This window comes from Budorcas taxicolor, chromosome 3 (genome assembly GCF_023091745.1).
Source record: "Budorcas taxicolor isolate Tak-1 chromosome 3, Takin1.1, whole genome shotgun sequence".
Lineage (NCBI taxonomy): Eukaryota > Metazoa > Chordata > Mammalia > Artiodactyla > Bovidae > Budorcas > Budorcas taxicolor.
Genome location: NC_068912.1, coordinates 112,949,628 through 112,970,249, shown reverse-complemented (window position 1 = coordinate 112,970,249; position 20,622 = coordinate 112,949,628). Strand labels below are relative to the sequence as shown.

At 49.8% G+C, this 20,622-nt stretch overlaps 1 protein-coding gene across 1 annotated transcript in view; it reads right to left on the bottom strand.

The window, feature by feature from the left end:
* INPP5D (inositol polyphosphate-5-phosphatase D) overlaps positions 1-18,877 on the bottom strand; it is a 138,504-nt gene extending 119,627 nt beyond the window's left edge. Inside the window, exon 1 of the mRNA XM_052637361.1 lies at positions 18,744-18,877. Within this exon, the coding sequence (XP_052493321.1) occupies positions 18,744-18,877 (134 nt within the window). The remainder of the gene's footprint in view (positions 1-18,743) is intronic.
* Positions 18,878-20,622: the final 1,745 nt, after the last annotated feature.

Sequence of the window (20,622 nt, the reverse complement as noted above, 5' to 3'; positions counted from 1 at the left end):
AATCGTCTCTTATTTGGCTGAGGGCAGCTAATTTACGGAAGAGGTGGAACAGGTGCCCAAACATCAGCTTGTAAACAGAAAGAACACAGAGTCACCAGGAGGGGCACACATAAAGCTCGACGAACAGGAAGGCCCCTCCGTGAATCGAGCGTGGCAGACAAGCCTCTGTGGCTTTTTCAAAGGTGCTCGAGAAACACTGATAAGGCTCTGTGTTACTCAGGTGGATCAGAATCAAAAGCTAGTACAGCAGAAGATGCTTTCCCCTTAGATCGTTAACATTCAGCATCTCCTATGCATGGGGGTGGGGGGGAGCACACGTCATCCCTGGGGCCAAATCAGTGGTCTTCAAGGAAAAGCGTGAGCATCACCACCACCACCACCCCCTGCCACGCACACCCCCTGGAGAGCGGTGGGTTCAAACTGGCTGCCGCTGGGGCTCTGCAGAGAGGTGGAGGGGGCCACTCCTTAGCCTCCCACACTTACCAGCAGCTGCACTTCATCCTGGTCCCATACACTTCACAAGTACATATACATACATGTGCACACGCACAGACAGATACATAACATATTAATAAACCGATGTTGTTGTTCAGCGGCTAAGTTGTCTCTGACTCTTTACGACCCTATGGACTGTAGCACGCCACGCTTCCCTGTCCTTCACTATCTCTTGGAGTTTGCTCAAATTTATGTCCATTAATGCTATTCTAACCATCGTGTCCTCTGCTGCCCCTTTCTCCTTTTGCCCTCAATCTTTTCCAGCACCAAGGTCTTTTCCAATGAGTCAGCTCTTTTCATCAGGTGGGTACACACACACATGCGTGCGTGTGTGCTAAGTTGCTTCAGTCATGTCCGACTCTATGGACTGATCCTGTCAGGCTCCTCCGTCCACGGGATTCTCCAGACAAGAGTACTGGAGTGGGTTGCCATGCCCTCCTCCTGGGGATCTTCCCGACCCAGGGATTGAACCCAAGTCTCCTATAGCTCCTGCACTGCAGGCGGATTCTTTACTGCTGAGCCACCGGGAAAGCCCACACAAACACATTTACATCCCCAGAATGTTATATAGAGAGTGTTTACAGTGAAAATTCCACAAGCAAATCACCTTTGACAACCACTGCCCTGGAACATAACCCAGACAATGTGCTCACTGGGGACCATGGATCCTATTTAGCCCTTTCTCACCTCTTGATAATGGTTTAGTAACAATTTGGGGGAAGGGAGAGTTAGCTCAAATGGTAGAGCACTCACTTTGTACATGAGGGGTACCGGGACTGATGTAGTTACAATTTAGGGCACTAACCCTGGTCTTCAGCTGCTACTCTTTCCAGGGTCTGGGCTACATTTCAGAGCAGGTGTGTTAGGAATATTCCCATTGGAGACCCAGGCTGGGATGACACTGGGCTGGCCCAACCTCCCGCTTGTGGGATCACTCTATTCTCGGAGGCAGTGGCACTCACAGCGAATTTTCCATGAGACTCCCAACCGCCACTGGGTGACTACAGGTGCCTACACTGTTCTCAGCAGGAGATGCTTCCCCCTGGAAAGCACTTTCAGATCATGGGTTTGGGAAGTTTAACTCAAATGTAAGAGGATAAGCAAATGGAAATAGAAAGAAACTACTTCGTGGCATTTTATTTATTCTTTCAGATTAATGTTACTATTTCTGTGTGACTATTCCTAGCCAAATAACCACTGAGAACATGCCCAGAAGCATCTTTTCCTATGGTGAGAGAGAGAGAAATCAAATTCTGAAATTCAAGAACCTCATTAGTGTCTGTCTCACTCAGCCGATCAGCTTAGCATGTTCCGGAGTTGTTTAAAAAACTCCTTTGTAACTCATTATCCTTCAGTTTTAATTGCTAATTGTATGTGTGTGTGTGTGTGTGTGTGTTTCCTTGCTTGAGTGTTGCAGACATCTGGACGAGAGAGGATGGGAGAACAAGGATTAGAAGCTCTACATTCAAAAAAGCCACTTGAGTCCAATGTAGAAATTAGAGAAAATGTGTGTAGACCCTACCAACCAAGGGTGCTTACTGTCCACCACCCAAACCTCAAAGAATCCCAGTCAAAGAGAGTGAGGAAAAGAGGCCATCGGTTCAGAAGAGAGGAAGCAGGAGGAGGCAGCCCAGGCGGCCAGGAGAGAGGCGGGGTGAGTGTAGTTGTGGGCCTGCAGCGCGTCCTGCCCCAGCATCCTGGGGAGGGGTCTTGCCTGAGACCCCCAGGAGGAAGCCCACCTATCCATGCACCACACCACCCCTGCATTACTCAACCCAGTCAGGTGGACCTCAGATCGGGGGGCTCCCTCTCCCATCCCTGCTGATGCTTTATCTTTGGGAAGAAGAGTTGGGCAGAAACCCAACCCAGTGTCTAAAAAAAATAATTGGATCCAGCTTTTTCCTGACAGTTCTTTGCTGGAAAAGAAAAACCACCAGATCTATTCAAAACAGCACCACTGAAAAGAAGGGGGTACCATTTTTCTAAGAACTCAAAGATGACGTCTCCATGTGACATAGAAGCACTGCAAAAAGGAAAAATGAAAAAGAAAATACACTCTGGAGAAGTCTGACTTGTGAGCTCAGTAAGATTTAAGAGACAATTGCTTCTCTGAAACTGGAGAAATGCATTGTGAAAACTGAGGAACAGGAGATAAAAGAAAAAACTGGTCAGAAGTGAAAAACCCAGAGTTCTACAGCCAGCATTAAACGCTATGAGAGAGGCAGCGAACAGCAGCTTTGTGTTCTGGAGAACTTTAACAAGGAAGAAGATAAATCTGAGAAAGTCAATCAGTACAGGAGGAGAGGGAAGATGAGAAATACAGAGGACACAGCTCTGTCCTCCAACATGAATACAGTAGGGGTTCCTGAACTCACAGCTAGCTTTCTTTTTTTAATTTTTTTTAAGTTTTCTAATATAAAAAGAAAAAGCAGAACAGGTAAGTCAATCTAAGCACATATGACTTGAAATTCAGAAAATTCAATGGACAACCCTCTTTTTTTTAAAGCATTTTTTAATGTGAACTATTGTTTAAGTTTTTATTGAATTTGTGACAATGTTGTTTCTGTTTATGCTTTGGTATTTTGGCCTCAAGATATGTGGGATCTTAGCTACCCCAACAGGGATTGAACCTGCACGCCCCTGCTTTGGGAGGAGAAGTCTTAACCTCTGCACTGCCAGGTAAGCCCCGGGCCAGCCGTCTGACAGACAGAAAGCGACGCAGATGACCTGGACATTGTCCCTGCACCCTCCCCTCTCTCCCCTGTAGGCCCTCTCTCTCCTTCATCCGCCCTGTGTCCAGCAGGCTGGCTGTCGTGGGCAACATCACCAACGTTAAGCGAATGGGAGGCGCTGGCAGGGTGAGGGGATGGTGAGATAGGGGCATCAGTCCCCCTGACTGCACCCCCGACCTGCAGCAGACCAGCAGTGGCTGAATTCCTCCACGGGAGGCCCCGATCCTCAGGACCAGCAGTGGGAATATCTTCCCAGGGTTGCCCGCCCAGGTTACTCCACCATCCCTATGCTTGACACCCCTTTGATTATGCCACCTATTTCCTGTTGGGATACTGGCCAACACAACTCATAAGCAAAACCAGTAGTGAGTAACAGAGGATAGCAACAGCAATAAAATAGAAGCCTTAAAATTACAGAAAACCATGCATAATTGTATGCCAGAAAATTTGAAAATCTCAACAAATTATTTTTTTTACTAAAAAACATATATAACTTATCAGAAGTAACACAAAAACAACAAGGTCCAATTGTATAGAATAGGGAACCATAGTCAATATCCTGTGATAAACTGTAATAGAAAAGACTATGAAAAAGAATACGCATATATGTGTAACTGAATCACTTTGCTATACCACAGAAATTAACACAATGTTTAAATCAACTATACTTCAATAAGGTACATTTATAAGTAGCATGAGAAGAAATAGAAATCAAGAAAGATTCAACACCAAAAAATAAGAAATTGAATTATCTCTATAAATGGCTCTGAGGAAAAGCACCTTTGCCAATTTTTCTTTTTTTTTTGTATTTGAAAAAATCAGGTAATGATGATGCTTCATAAATGTTTCTGGGATCAAAATCATATAAAATCAATTTCACTTATGAACAAAGATGCAAAAATTTTACATGAAATTCTGAGTATAATAAAGTCATCATAATCAATAATCATGCACACACACACGAAAGTTCCTATTAGGAAATCTATAAAATCAAACTCTTTACCAGTTAATGAAATATGAGACACAGCATAATCGTCTCAATAGATATTAAAAAGGCATTTGATAAAAGTTAATAATCCATTCTTCAAAACTCTTCATCAAACTAGGAAGAGAGCTTCTTTTTGGACATGCCAAAAAAAACAAACAAAAAAAACCCCCCACAACTAGCTATTATCAACTGCTAACTACGTGCCAGATACTGTATGAAGTCCTTCCCAGGTAGTACCAAGTTTGAGTCTCATAGTACTTCTGTTTGAGGTAACTATTTTCTTTCCTCCATATCCTCCACTGTAATATCTTAGAAATATCAGCCAATGCAATAAAATATGAACCCCAAATAAGGGTTACAAGTATTTGGAAAGTAGGCCACAAAATGATTATAATTCATGTATGATTTGATTCTTTACCAAAAAAATCCAAGAGTAGCAAATGAAAATAATTTTCAACAATGAGGAGTAAAGTGATAGAATAAATGTGAATTTATACAATCAGCTTCTTTGTATGTTATGAGTTACTCCAAAAGTGTAACTGCAGAAGAAAAGGTATTCACAACAGTAGCAAAGTAATAAATATCATCAGAATTAATCATACTAACAAATATGTCCAAGGAGCAGCGGCTCTGCGGGCGCAGGAGGGCTGAGAGGAGCTACTCCACGTTCAAGGTCAGGAGGGGCAGCCGTGAGGAGATACCCCTCATCCAAGGTAAGGAGCAGTGGTTGCGCTTTGCTGGAGCAGGTGTCAAGAGATACCCCATGTTCAAGGTAAGAGAAACCCAAGTAAGACGGTAGGTGTTGCAAGAGGGCATCAGGGTAGACACACAAACCATAATCACAGAAACCTAGCCAATCTGATCACAGGGATCACAGCTTTGTCTAACTCAATGAAACTAAGCCATGCTGTGTGGGGCCACCCAAGACAGACGGGTCATGGTGGAGAGGTCTGACATAATGTGGTCCACTAGAGAAGGGAATGGAAACCACTTCAGTATTCTTGCCTTGACAACCCCATGAACAGTATGAAAAGGCAAAATGATAGGATACTGAAACAGGAACTCCCCAGGTCACTAGGTGCCCAATATGCTACTGGAGATCAGTGTAGAAATAACTCCAGAAAGAATGAAGGGATGGAGCCAAAGCAAAAACAATACCCAGTTGTGGATGGGACTGGTGATAGAAGCAAGGTCCGATGCTATAAAGAGCAATACTGCATAGGAACCTGGAATGTCAGGTCCATGAATCAAGGCAAATTGGAAGTGGTCAAACAGGAGATGGCAAGAGTGAACGTCAACATTCTAGGAATCAGCGAACTAAAATGGACTGGAATGGGTGAATTTAATTCAGATGACCATTATATCTACTACTGCGGGCAGGAATCCCTTAGGAGAAATGGAGTAGCCATCATGGTCAACAAAAGAGTCTGAAATGCAGTACTTGGATGCAGTCTCAAAAACGACAGAATGCTCTGTTTGTTTCCAAGGCAAACCATTCAATATCACAGTTATCCAAGTCTATGCCCCAACCAGTAACGCTGAAGAAGCTGAAGTTGAACGGTTCTATGAAGACCTACAAGACCTTTTAGAACTAACACCCAAAAAAGATATCCTTTTCATTATAGGGGACTGGAATGCAAAAGTAGGAAGTCAAGAAACACCTGGAGTAACAGGCAAATTTGGCCTTGGAGTACAGAATGAAGCAGGGCAAAGGCTAATAAGAGTTTTGCCAAGAGAACACATTGGTCATAGCAAACACCCTCTTCCAACAACACAAGAGAAAACTCTACACATGGACATCACCAGATGGTCAACACCGAAATCAGATTGATTATATTCTCTGCAGCCAAAGATGGAGAAGCTCTATACAGTCAGCAAAAACAAGACCGGGAACTGACTGTGGCTCAGATCATGAACTTCTTATTGCCAAATTCAGACTTAAATTGAAGAAAGTAGGGAAAACCACTAGACCATTCAGTCAGTCAGTCAGTTCAGTCGCTCAGTCATGTCCAACTCTGCAACCCCACGAATTGCAGCACGCCAGGCCTCCCTGTCCATCACCAACTCCTGGAGTTCACCCAAACTCTTGTCCATCGAGTCAGTCATGCCATCCAGCCATCTCATCCTCTGTTGTCCCCTTCTCCTCCTGCCCCCAATCCCTCCCAGCATCAGTCTTTTCCAATGAGTCAACTCTTCACATGAGGTGGCCAAAGTATTGGAGTTTCAGCTTTAGCATCAGTCCTTCCAAACAACACCCAGGACTGATCTCCTTTAGAATGGACTGATTGGATCTCCTTGCAGTCCAAGGGACTCTCAAGAGTCTTCTCCAACACCACAGTTCCAAAGCATCAATTCTTTGACCTAAATCAAATCCCTTATGAGTATACAGTAGAAGTGAGAAATAGATTTAAGGGACTAGATCTGATAGATAGAGTGCCTGATGAACTATGGATGGAGGTCCATGACATTGCACAGGAGACAGGGTTCAAGACCATCCCCAAGAAAAAGAAATGCAAAATGGCTGTCTGAGGGGGCCTTACAAATAGCTGTGAAAAGAAGAGAAGTGGAAAGCAAAGGAGAAAAGGAAAGATATAAGCATCTGAATGTAGAGTTCCAAAGAATAGCAAGGAGAGGTAAGAAAGCCTTCCTCAGTGATCAATGCAAAGAAATAGAGGAAACAACAGAATGGGAAAGACTTCAAGAAAATTAGAGATACCAAAGGAACATTTCATGCAAAGATGGGTTCAATAAAGGACAGAAATGGTATGGACCTAACAGAAGCAGAAGATAATAAGAAGAGGTGGCAAGAATACACAGAAGAACTGTACAAAAAAGATCTTCACGACCCAGACAATCACAATGGTGTGACCACTCACCTAGAGCCAGACATCCTGGAATGTGAAGTCAAGAGGGCCTTAGAAAGCATCACTATGAACAAAGCTAGCGGAGGTGATGGAATCCCTGTTGAGCTCTTTCAAATCCTGAAAGATGATGCTGTGAAAGTGCTGCACTCAATATGCCAGCAAATTTGGAAAACTCAGCAGTTTTCATCCCAATCCCAAAGAAAGGCAATGCCAAAGAATGCTCAAACTAGCACACAATTGCACTCATCTCACCTTTTAGCAAAGTAATGCTCAGAATTCTCCAAGCCAGGCTTCAGCAATATGTGAACCGTGAACTTCCTGATGTTCAAGCTGGTTTTAGAAAAGGCAGAGGAACCAGAGATCAAATTGCCAACATCTGCTGGATCATGGAAAAAGCAAAAGAGTTCCAGAAAAACATTTATTTCTGCTTTATTGACTATGCCAAAGCTTTTGACTCTGTGGATCACAATAAACTGTGGAAAATTCTGAAAGAGATGGGAGTACCAGACCACCTGACCTGCCTCTTGAGAAATCTGTATGCAGGTCAGGAAGCAACAGTTAGAACTGGACATGGAGCAACAGACTGGTTCCAAATAGGAAAAGGAGTACGTCAAGGCTGTATATTGTCACCCTGCTTATTTAACTTCTATGCAGAGTACATCATGAGAAATGCTGGGCTGGAAGAAACACAAGCTGGAATCAAGATTGCCAGGAGAAATATCAATAACCTCAGATATGAAGATGACACCACCCTTATGGCAGAAAGTGAAGAGGAACTAAAAAGCCTCTTGATGAAAGTGAAAGAGGAGAGTGAAAAAGTTGGCTTAAAGCTCAACATTCAGAAAACGAAGATCATGGCATCTGGTCCCATCACTTCATGGGAAATAGATGGGGAAACAGTGTCAGACTTTATTTTGGGGGGCTCCAAAATCACTGCAGATGGTGATTGCAGCCATGAAATTAAAAGACACTTCCTCCCTGGAAGAAAAGTTATGACCAACCTAGATAGCATATTAAAAAGCAGAGACATTACTTTGCCAACAAAGGTCTGTCTAGTCAAGGCTACGGTTTTTCCAGTGGTCATGTATGGATGTGAGAGTTGGACTGTGAAGAAAGCTGAGCACTGAAGAACTGATGCTTTTGAACTGTGGTGTTGGAGAAGACTCTTGAGAGTCCCGTGGACTGCAAGGAGATCCAACCAGTCCATTCTAAGGGAGATCACCCCTGGGTGTTCTTTGGAAGGACTGATGCTAAAGCTGAAACTCCAGTACTTTGGCCATGTCATGCGAAGAGGTGACTCACTGGAAAAGACTCTGATGCTGGGAGGGATTGGGGGCAGGAGGAGAAGGGGACGACAGAGGATGAGATGGCTGGATGGCATCACTGACTTGATGGATGTGAATCTGAGTGAACTCCAGGAGTTGGTGATGGACAGGGAGGCCTGGCGTGCTGTGATTCATAGGGTCACAAAGAGTCGGACAGGACTGAGCGACTGAACTGAACTGAACAAATATGTAGGACCTGTGAAGAAAATCACCAAAGTTAAAAATAATAGTAATAGCTGTATTTATTATTAAGACTGAAAACTACTAAAATGTCCATTTGTACAAGTTGTGTTATGGATTTCATGCAATTACAATCAAAGTGCCAATAGCGGACTTCCGTGGTGGACCAGGGAAGTGGTTAAGAATCCGTCTGCCAATGCAGGGCACATGAGTTCGATCCCTGGGTTGGGAAGATTCCACATGTCATGGGGCAACTAAGCTGCAACTACTGGGCTCACATGCCCTAGAACCCACACTCCTCAACAAGCGAAGGCAGTGAGAAGTCCGCACACCGCAGCTAGAGAGTACCCCCACTCACTGCAGCTAGAGAAAGCCCACATGCAGCAACAAAAGCTCTCTGAGCAGCCAAAAATAAATTTTTTTAAAGCCCCACTAGTATTTTTCCCAACTTGTCAAAATTATTATCTGGCTTATCTGGAAGAATACTTTAAAAGAATAGATATGCAAATCCTAAAGTAAAATAGGGTACAAAACGGTGGTAAGGCATTCAGTGTGAACTTGGTGTGAGAAAAGCAGACAGACACTAAACAGGCAAGAAAGAGACCTGGGAGACTTAACATATGGTAAGAGAGGCAGCGAAGAGCGAGGAATAAGGCATTCAGTGAGAGGTTTCCAGAAAGATGGTTACTTGAGAACAATACCCGTAAATCTTTGTCTTACACCATCCATTAATTCCAGAGAGATTAAAGTGTTCAGGTAAAACAGTAACAGCAAAACAGAAAAACCGACATTTTCTCCATCTGCTTTTGCCAAATACTGTGCTAAGCATGTGATACACACTTTTCAGTCCATCCAACAACACTACATGGGTATTCTTACCCCTGATTTTCAGATGAGGAAACCGAGGCCCCATAGCGTTAGACAATCTATCAGAGTTTAGAAAGGCAGAGTGACCTCTTAGCCTGAGCCTATTAGCTCTAAAGGCCCTGCCCCCCCACAGGAAGCAAAAGAAACAAAATTCCTGGGGGCAGAAGGACTCTACATTGGAAAGTAAAGGGGAAGATGTCACAAAGGAGCAAGATTGATAGACTTTACAAAAATTTAGTTTCTGAATGTGGGGGGGGGGAGTCATAGTTTAAAGGCAACCACAGAAAAAATGTTTGCAATAAATGTGATATAAGGAATTCATGCAAAGAGGTGATAACAGAAAAACTACAGTTTCAAACGAAAAAAGGCAAAGAGAGAATGAAGCAGACCATCCACAAGAGAGAAATGATGAAAGTCAATAATCCAAACAAGTTTACCACAACTGCAATCAAGCAATGCAAATCAAAATGAACGGAAATTAGCTACCTTTCACCTCGTAATTCAATATATTTTTAAAATGAAAATATTCAGTAAATGGAGGCTGGAATGAGGTGGGTGCTCTTTGGCACTGCTTACCAGAACATAAATTATAACAAGATTTCTGGAAAGCAATTTGTCATTTTCCATCAAGAGCCTTAAAAACATTGTCCTTTGATCCAGTAATTCCTCCCCTGGAAATCTATCATCAGAAATGTCACCTATTTGCACAAAGACCTTCATCACTGTCATATTTAAAATAATGAAACACTGTTAGTAAGTTGAATGTCTGACAATAGAAGAGTATTCCATAAATTATGGTGCATCATGTAATAGAATTTGTGCATCTATTAAATATGATATTTAGGAAGAAACGTTAACTGAGAAAATGCTAATGTTGCTAGAAAATGCAGACTAAAATTACATGGTATCAGGCATATATTAATATAATATGGAGCTTATGAAACTTATAGAGGTATGTATATATCTACCTATGTATAGATACGTATCTATCTATATAAATACATAGAAAGAGAGAATATAAATGAGAAAATACAGCAACAAATTAACAGTATTTGTGTTAGTCTCTCGTCTCAGTGATTGGGTAATTATTTTCCTCCTTAACACTTTGAACTCTATATGTTTTACTTAATACTGTATTTTTTAAGGTTACTTGAAAAAACGTGCAAGAAGGGGACGATGGAGGATGAGATGGTTGGATGGTATCACCGACTCAATGGACATGAGTTTGAGCCAGCTCTGGGAGATGGTAAGGGACAGAGAGGCCTGGCACGCTGCGGTCCATGGGGTCTCAGAGTCCGGCACGACTGAGCGACTGAACTGAACTGAACAAAACACCGTCCTGTTTATCAGAGGGTCTATTTCTACACTGCCCCTGACACACCGGATGCAGCAAGACTCTCCCCTCTGGAGGGCAGGTTTCTGGTTGGCAAGGGAGGGGCTGGACCAGCTGACCCTTTGGTGTCATTTACAGTAAGTAATCGAACCCAAATAGTCTGGGTCCTGGTACTAGGTAACACACTTTTCTCAATAATGGGACAAAGGGACTGTGAAGTCAGCAGGAGAGAGAGGAGGGAGCTGGTCCAGAGAGCTGCCCGGGGGGCCTGGCCTGCGGGGCTGTGGACACTGAGGCCACCTCACCCGCCGCTGGAGCCTTCCTGGAGCTTCCTTCCTTGGAGCCTTCGGACTCTAGATCCCTCAGTCTCTCCGTCCTGTGCTGGTGGTTAATCACTCTTAAGATGGCCTCGGCGTCTCGGCTTCCTCTTGCTTCTCCCGGCTTCATTCAGCGCTTCTTCCTGGCCCCTGAGCCCCGACCCCTCTCTCTCTGAGGCCTCCCCCGCCCCACAGCCCCGACCACGCGTGCGTCAGCCGCGTCCTCTTCCTGCCCCGTCGCTCTGAGCACTTCCTCTGAGGAGGCCGCACAGGACAGCTCAGTGTCCCCGGAGGCTCGCCGGCCTCCAGGAAGCGCCGGGAGGGACGCTCAGCCACCGCCCTCCTCTCCCCTCCCGCCGCGGCGCTCCTCGCACGCGGGCCTTCCCTCCTCTGCCTCTGAGATGTCGCTCCTCACTCGGCAGCTCGGAAAAAGTCACGGCCAGGAGCCTGTCCTGCAGAGCGAAGCTAGGTCAGAGGAAGAAAGCCACAGTACGTAAATGGCGTCTGGCTGGCATCTAGAAAACCAGGACGGATGAACCTACTGACAGAGAAGAAATGGAGACGCAGGTGTGGAGACCGGGCTGGAGGCCAGGGCGTGGGGGAGGAGAGGGCAGGGCAGACTGAGAAAGGAGCATCGACGCGTACACCATCGTGTGCAAAACAGATAACCGGCAGGAGGCTGCTGCACACCACAGGGAGGCCCCCGGGCACTCTGCACGACCTAGAAGGGCGGGGAGGGGAGGGAGGCGGCTCCGGAGGAAGGGGATATATGTGACGAATTGTGACTCATTCGCGTTGCCGTACGGGTTGCACAAATATTATCCTCCAATTCAAAAAAAAAAAAAAAAAGGAACAGCCAGGGTTCAGCGCGTGCTGACTATGTATGCTTACCGTCCACATTCTCCCGTTTTATCCTCTCAGTAATCCAGTGACAGCAACGGAAAGACACATCACCCCATTTTTCACACGGGCGAAAGATACGAACAGACATTTCTTCCAAGAAGGTATACAAATGGCCAAGGAGCAGAGAAAAGGCTCAACAACATCCACCATTAGAGAGATGCCAACCCAAGTCACAATAAGAGGCGACCTCACACCCACTAGGACGACCATTACCGAAACCGTAATAACCAGTGTGGGTGAGACCCTGCTGATGGGAATGAGACAGCACCGCTACTGTAGAAAAGATGGACAGTTCCACACAAAGTAAAACACAGAATTACCACATGGCCCAGCAGTTCCACCCAAGACAGCTGAAAACACACGTGCATTAAAAACTTGAACTTAAATGACCACAGCAGCATCATTCATAATAGCACAAAAGGGGAGCAACCCAAATGCCTGTCAGGTGATGAACAGCTGAATAAAATGCGACTTCTTGATAAAATGGGCTACTGTTTATCCATGAAAAGGAATGACTCATACTACAACATGGATAAACCTTGGAAGCATTATGCCAGGTGAGAAGTCAGATACGAAAGGCCACACATTATATGATTCTGTTCCTATGAAATTACCCAGAACAGGCAAATGGTCAAAGACAGAAAGTCAGTCAGTCAGTAGTTGCCACAGCTTGGGAGGGACGGAAATGGGACGTGACTCCTAAGAGGTTCAGGTTTTTTAGGAAGGGGAAGGGTGATGAAAATGCTCTGGTGTTAGATGGTTGGATGGCATCACCGACTCGATGGACATGAGTTTGAGCAAGTTCCAGGAGTTGATGATGGACAGGGAAGCCTGGCGTGCTGCAGTCCATGGGGTCGCAAAGAGTTGGATAGGACTGAGTGACTGAACTGAACTGAACTGAACTGAACTGATGGTTTTACATTATGAATGCACTACACACCACTGATTCCACAGGATGTGAGTTTTACTGCAATAAAAAATTAACCCAATGAGCAGGCATTTCCCCACTGAGGACGCTGGGTGGGTACAGGGAGGTTAGCATCTCACAAAGGCTAGAACTCACATGAGGCCCAGCCAACCACAGAGGGCTTGCCCCTAAGGACTTCATCACATGACCTGAATTAGCGAGGGAAGAGCCTCCATTGCTGCGGCAGGGAGGAAGGCCTAGAGCACCGCCTCTCATGGCTGGCCACACTGGGGTTCACAGTCCAGGAGATGGGACCACCCATCGGAGAAGCTCCGAAGCCTGTGCGCAGGTGACTCTCACCTGTCAGGTGGACAGGCGCTCAGTGTCTCTGGTCATGTCCGACTCTTTGAGACCCTACAAACTGTAGCCCACCAGGCTCTGTCCATGGGATTCTCCAGGCAAGAATACTGGAGTGGGTTGCCATGCACTCCTCCAGGGGATCTTCCAGACCCAGGGATCGAACTTGGGTCGCCTGCACTGCAGGCTGATTCTTTACTGCTGAGCCGCTAGGGAAAAACAAACCAAAGCCAAGCATCCCCTGGTTCTGGAAAAATTGCTCCAGGACACTAGGCTAGGGCACAGAGAACCTGGAGACACTCGACTATGGGTTTTACGAGTCGCTGCACAAAGAAAGTACCAGGAACCTGTTAGATGGAGAGGCCTCCCCAGGCACATCACGCCCTCTTGGTCCTGAATGCAGAAGGACTGCTCAGCATAGTGGTCCCTGGACAACTAGAGAGCAAACTGAGCAATCTCTTACACAAACCAGCTTTTAGGAGCTGCGGTCCTCTGGCTCTGACTACTGTCTGCGCCAGCATCTCTCACCCTTTGTCAATACCAGATAGGAAAAACAGTCTTTCCCTTTGCACGTGCACAAAAGTAATTCGTGAGCAGTATTTGTCGTTGTTGTTGTTTAGTTGCTAAGTTGTGTCTGACTCTTTGTGACCGCATGAACTGCAGTACACCAGACTTCCCTGTCCTTCACCATCTCCTGGAGTCTGCTCAAACTCACGTCCATGGAGTCAGTGATGCCATCCAACCATCTCACCTGCTGCCACCCCCTTCTCCTCCTGCCCTCAGTCCTTCCCAGCATCTGGGATCCGTATAAACTTTCCTAAACTTTGAAAGGGGGTTGGAGGAAGGAGGATTACATCAGACCCATTCACACGTTAGTAAATGGCTTTACACCTCTCCAGGACATTTCTGCCCACTCCCCTGCCAAGTCCCTTCTCTGTGCTCCATCACGAGGGGTCTCCCCTCCAGGCCTCCTCTGACTCTACACACACCCAGACTTGCTGGCATCTCTCTCTTTCTCTCTCCCAAAAACAGTAAATTCAAGTTCTGGTCCTGCCAACATTAGTACTATGAACATACAGCATGTTACCTAACCTCTCTGGGTCTCAGTTTTCCACATCTGTAAAGTGGGGATAATAGCCACACTTCCTCCAAAGGCCAGTGTGGACAGTGAGTGAGTCAGTGTGTGCAAAGAGCTTAGAACAGAATCTGACATGCCGGTTGCCTTCTGCTGTTATTTTTAGGCAGAATGCATCAGTATCCACCTTCGGTTTACAGAGCAAGGCTGCAATGGTATGGCTTGTCCTACCTCAAGGGGCCGTAACTTTCTAACAAGTAGAAAGCCTTCGTGAAGGGCACTTTTGCTGACAAAATGTCCTTCTGGGGCCTCTTTGTCTTTCTGGCCGTGCTCACAAGGCTGTCAAGTCCAGGCTGCCTTGTACTGTCCCTGGGAAGGCGGCTGTAGCTTTGCCTGGGCAGCTTGTGGTCGGCCAGGTGCTGAGGGAAACCAAGACCACGTCCTTGCCACAGCAGGCCAGGCCAGGCATCGGTTTCGGAGTCACAGGTAGCACTTGTCTGCCCCTGCCCCTGGGAGGGAAGCCAGCTCTCTCCTGTGTGGTTTAGTGGAAACACCACTGGACCAGGCAGCTCCATCCTGCATGGTGGCTGATGGACCCAGCATATATAGGCTCGCTCTCGGGGGCTGGGCTGCACTTACAGAGACGGCAGTGTATCTCTGACTCCTCTGGGCCATTGTTCTGGTTCAACCCGCCCAGCCAGGGCAAGGAGAGCCTGGCCCCAACTGACCCATGACCCTGACCCTGCACGCTGATGGACCTGAATCCCCAAAGGTGTACCTCTTCCCTGCAGCAGAAAGCACCTGGCAGGTGTGCTGGCCTCACGTGGAAGCGCAGTCCTGGCAGGAGAGGAAGACACAAGCTTGACAGTCTCTTAGCATCCTCCGTACAAATGGGGCCGGACGGCCCCCTCAGGGAGTCCCGTGACCTCCCTAGTCTGCTGGCGGGTTCGAGTGGAGCCAGGGGAGCGTGACATAGACCACACCCAGAAGACCCACTGCCCCTCGTGATCTCAAGCCCCTTGCTGCAAGAAAGCAGAGTGGGACTCCATCCATGGAGTCAGCTGCCTGGAGTCCTCCCCTCCAGCTCTCTGCACCCTGAGATGGGCCTCGGGGTCCCCCTAAAGCAAGGTTTTCTGAGTCGTGGAGGAGGGACCTGTGTTTTCTTGCTCCACGGCAGGTGGTAGGGCTGACCTCCTGAGAGGAAGTGCAGGCTTGCTAGGCCCCGGGGCGAACATGCATACGTTGGTCACATGGGCCACTCTCAATCGCAGCCTTGTCTGCTGGCGTTTCCCTCACCCCTTCCTTAGTTCCATTTAAATAGGCAAATCCTGTCGTCTTTCTCCAGCGAGCAGGCCACTCCCAGGGAAGCTGCCCTCAGCTCCTGGAGCTCCAAGCATCTCAGCCTAAATCAGGTGGGAAGCCTCCTGCCGCCCTCCTCTCTCAACTGGAGGAGCCAGGAATATGCTCGAGCCACTGGGGTCCAAGCAGGGTGCCTGAGGTCTTTTCCCATATAGATTTTTCCAGCGGAGGAGGACCAATCTTAGAGGCTTCCTTGCTCACTTTGGAGCAGGGTCATTAAAAGGCCTTGACACCATAGCTGGCTTACCTGGGGTCCTGCTCTCTCAGCATCTCCCAGAGAGAAGCAGAGGGTAGAGCCTGATGCCCGGGAGACTCATGCTTGTGGAATCCCACTGGGGTGCCCCTCGCTGGCCGAGGACAGGGAGGACAAGGTTTTCACCAGTCCCAGGAACAGAGAAAGCTGAGGATGAGGTGGCAGAGTGGGGGGCTGTTTTTCAGGAAGCCAAACCTCCATGATTTAAAGGACTGGCCTTTTGACTTTTTCTGTTTTGTTTTTTAAGAGCACGTTTTTCCTGCCTTTTCGGTGCCGTTAAAGGATACTTTCATGAAATGAACGGCTAAAAGGTGGCAGTTAGATATCACTTAGCTAGGTTTTCATTTTTAAATCTCTTTAATTGGCAACATTAAAGGTGGTGGCAAAAGGAGGTCTCCCAGGGTTTTGGAAAGTTCGGCGGTTCGTGGTATCCCACATCCTACAGGGGTTCCTGCCCCTGTGGGAAGCTGACTTCCCCCCACAGAGCCAAGGGGAGAGGGGAGCCCCGGGCCTGGAGTTAGCGCCTGGCCTCATGGCTGGGCTCCCTGGGGAGGGCTGCAAGGCCTGCTGTCTGGAGCTAAAGGGGCCTTGGGGCTGGGAGACTGACAAGAAACCCAGCCCTGGACTCAGAGGATGGTGGATATGGGGTGGGGTGTGGGCCACGGATACCCTCCCGAAGAGGTAGACCCTGCACAGTCGCCAAGGCTCCAAGAGTAACTCAGCACCAGGGAGGGGAGGGAAGGAGACGCAAAAGAGAGGAACGGGTGCCGCGCACCCTCTGGGGTCCCAGTTTGCTACCAGCCAGCCCGGCAGCGTGGGGGCTCCCCTGGTGGCCCCCACGCTTAAGAATCCACCTGTAAAGCAGGAGACCCGGGTTCGATCCCTGGGTCAGAAAGATCCCCTGGAGAAGGGAATGGCAACCCACTCCAGTATTCTTGCCTGGGAAATCCCAGAGGAACCTGACAGGCTATACAGTCCATGGGGTCGCAAAGAGTCGGACACCACTGAGCAACTAACACACGCACACAGAGCAGGGCGGCGTGGACAAGGCCTCAAGCTCTCTGAGGTCTGCCCACTTGCAAAGTCAGGGGCGGTGGGCCTAGAGGTTTCATGGCTTCTCCTAGCTCTGTCTCTGGCTGGCACAAGGCTCCCAGTTTGGAGTCAGAGACCCACGTTCCAATCTATAGCCTGAGCCTGACCACAGCTCCCTGGTGAAGGGGGTGCTGTGAAGGTTAGTGAGCTGGAGCCTGGAAGCTCCCGAGGTCTCTGGGGGGAGGGGAGAGCTGCACGTGGGCTGAGGGGAGACAGATCAGGATGTCCCCACTGTCTCTACACCTGTCTCTACAGAGGGGCTGTGCCTGTGGGGAAGACTGGGTCTGCTTCCCTTTCCCCCCATCCCGGGTGTGAGAACTGGGGGCTCAAGAAGCTGGCCTTGGGAGGGCAAGGCTCTGATGCAGTCAGACCTTGGGCCAGGTGGCCAGCTAAAAGCCTGGGTTAGTTTCTAAACACTCCCAGTTGACCCTGGTGAACACCCTGGCTTCTCTCGCTGCCACTAGAACCCAGGCTCACACCGGCTTGACAGGTACAGGACTGGGGTGGCAGCAGCCATCTGTCTGCCTGGGTGCAGCCTCTGGGGACGGACATTGTTGACTTTGTCATCGCTCGGTTAACCCGTCTGAGCCTCAATTTCCTCATCTGCAAAAGCGGCCAACAAAAGGACCTGCACTTCAGATTTTCGCGAGGTTGAAATAGGTTGATACACAGACAAATGCTCAAACTCAACAAGCTCCAAATACAGTCTGTGGTCCATGACCCATTTCCCCTCCTGCATGGATGGTGGTAGGGTCTGCCTGCTCGGAGGGACCCTTCCGCAAGCCCAGGGGTGCTACCTCAGCAGTGCAGGTGAACCTGCCCCTCCCCCATCATCCTCAAGGCCCCAGCGGGCATGGTTAGACCGCAGGGTGGCAGAGCGGCAGGGCCAAGGGCCTCTCTCAGACATTGGTGGAGAAGGGTGTTACAAAAAGGAACCATCAGCAAGTGGCCGGTTCCCCAGTTTTAGGACAACTGGTGCATTCAGCAGCATCCCAGAGCTGGGGGCGGGGGGGGGGGGGGGGGGGGGGCAGTCGACGGTGGCCGAGAGGCCTCAAAAGGCGGGGACACGGCTGAGGGCCTTGGATGGGTGAGAAGTGGCTCCTGCTGTAGGTAACATGACTTGCTCTGTTCCCAGGGCCCCAGATACAGCCTCTGATCCTTTCTTGAGTGACTCCCCGTGTTCACGGCTCCCCAGACAACAGCTTCCTCCAAAGGCCCATACTCTGGCACGGGAAGGGTTCCCTCTTCCCACTTCTGTTCTTCCCAACTGGGCATCTTTGACCAACACCTGAACTGACCCAGCTGCTTTATAACACTCCCACCACCACGGAGCCCTGAGTTTCCGCCCGGCTCACAGGCCCTGGACAACCCCCTCCACCCCCTTGGTCCCTGGAACCTCAAGGAAGCCCCTGGCCCTGCTGCTTGCTGGTCACTGGGGTGTGCGGCCCAGACCCCAGGCTAGCCCTGGAGGGCTCCTGCTCTCAAAACCCCAACTCCAAGGCCAAGCAGGTCCCCTGACGGGCCTCAGCTGGACCCACTAACAAACTTGGGAAGCGCAAGGTCGCTGGACACAGAAACAACCCCAACCCAGGGCAGGGGCCCCAACGTGCCCCGAGCCAGCTTGCCCTGTGCACAAGCGGCACCTCCATCACCTCCGCTGCCAGGCCGGGCCGGGGTGGGCAGGTCGGGTACTCACAGCACACAGAGTGCGTAGGCCCGGGAGATGGACTCGCTGGCGCGCACGAGGAAGCTCCCATCCTTGCCCGTCCTGGAGAGCAGCTCCTCTGCCTTGGAGCGGGTGATGTTGCCATGGTTCCAGCAGGGGACCATGGCGGGCGCGGGTCTCCCCGGGGCCGGGCCCGGCGGCCTCACCACTGGACCGGACGCCGCGCCGACGGGGGAGCTGGGCGCTCCTGCGCTGGACCCCCGTGGGTTCCCTCTCAGTCGCCCCAGCTGCTGCTGCCGCCGCCACCGCTCACTGGCCGACTTCCTGTTTCAGGCACTCGGCAAGGGAAAGGAAGCTGAGCTGCAGAGAACTTCCTCATTGCAGAGCCCAAGTAAGACAGTCCTCCACCTCCCCCCTCACGGCCTGCTGCCCCTCCCTCTCACCACCACCCCCAACCCTGCCGTGTCCCCCACCCCCGGCTCCCTTCTTTAATGGGTCTTGGTCCCTGGCATGGCGAATATCAGCTCGAGTCCTCCTAGGGGAATCTATCAGCTCCTCTGGCGTCAGGAGGCTCAGGGCCAGCCTCTGAAGGAGTGAGGCCCAAGGGTTGGCCATTCCGGGGCCCATGACCCGATGCCCCAAGTGGGGCTGCCACGCCAAGGACGTCCACCCCAGCCCTCTGCCCTACCCCTGAGCTTTCCACCTCCCTGTCCACTCCCTCTGACATGCCCACAGGTCAGAGGCTCACAGGGCCGGGCTTCTCAACTGGGGCTGAGGCCTGCCCCCCTACCCCCGCCGAGCTGGGTACCAGCCGAGCCCCCTACTCATACTGAGACACACACAGCCGCCTGGGCACCTTTCAGCCCTGGGAGCTGGGAAGACCTTGGGCGACACCACCCGGGAGCTCCCCAGGGCCAGCTCTGCAACACGTTTATACCCATTGTGGGGGCCGGCGGGTATGTGGGAGCCCGTGGCAGCCCTTCTCCAGGGCAGCACATGTGCCTGACCCCTGTGGCCCAGCTTAGGAACAGGCAGAGGGAGCTGGGAGGGCTCTCGGGACATGGACCTTTTGCAGGTTGACACCTCTGGAACTTTCTGGGACACTTGGGACACTCACGCATGTCCCCCTATCCCTGCGGCAAGTTGGCAACCTGGCAAGGATGGCGTTCCTTCCTGAGTCCCACATCTCAGGTAGAGTTGGAGTTGGAGGTAGAGGTGGCCAGGCATGGTTACCTTGGTCCACAGCTCAAAGTGAGGGCTGCCTTTGGGGAGGTGGGGACCACCATCCAGGATCAGCAGGCTCTGAGGGCTCTGAAGTGGGCACCATGGTTGGACCCCAGACGGGGAGCCCTCATTGCTTGGGTCAGTGCCCCAGGGTGAAGGGGCAGGTGCCGACCTATTGCACAAGACCCCCGGTCCTGTCTCAGCCCTCAGCCAGCCCCGTGACATAACAGAAGAAGCCGCATCCAGGCACCAGGGCCAGGCAAGCCCCAACTCGAATCGGGTCCTCTGCATCCAAGGTGCAGGAGCTGGTCAGTTCCTTCTCCCTCTTGGTCTCGGTTTCCTGTTCTCCACCTGAAGGAGAGCAGCCCCAGAGGAGCTCACGTGTACCGGGAGCCCCCAGTGCCTGCCACCCGCAACGGTTGATTCTGAAAAGCAAAGCTAAGGGATCTGATTCCTGAATCCTGGACCTGGGCTTCCTCCCGCCTGAGGGAAGAGGGGAGGGGCGGGGGGCGGGGAGGAGATGGTCAACTCAGGCCTGAGGCGGGGGAAATTGGGCCCATTAAAGGGGCCCCAGAAGGTGGGCTGCTACCCCTGTGGGGTCATCTCCAGGGTCCTCTCCAGCATGGGCATGGTCAAGGCGTGGCTGTCCTCCGGCAGGCCTTCTTGGCTTCTAAAGGCAGTTCCT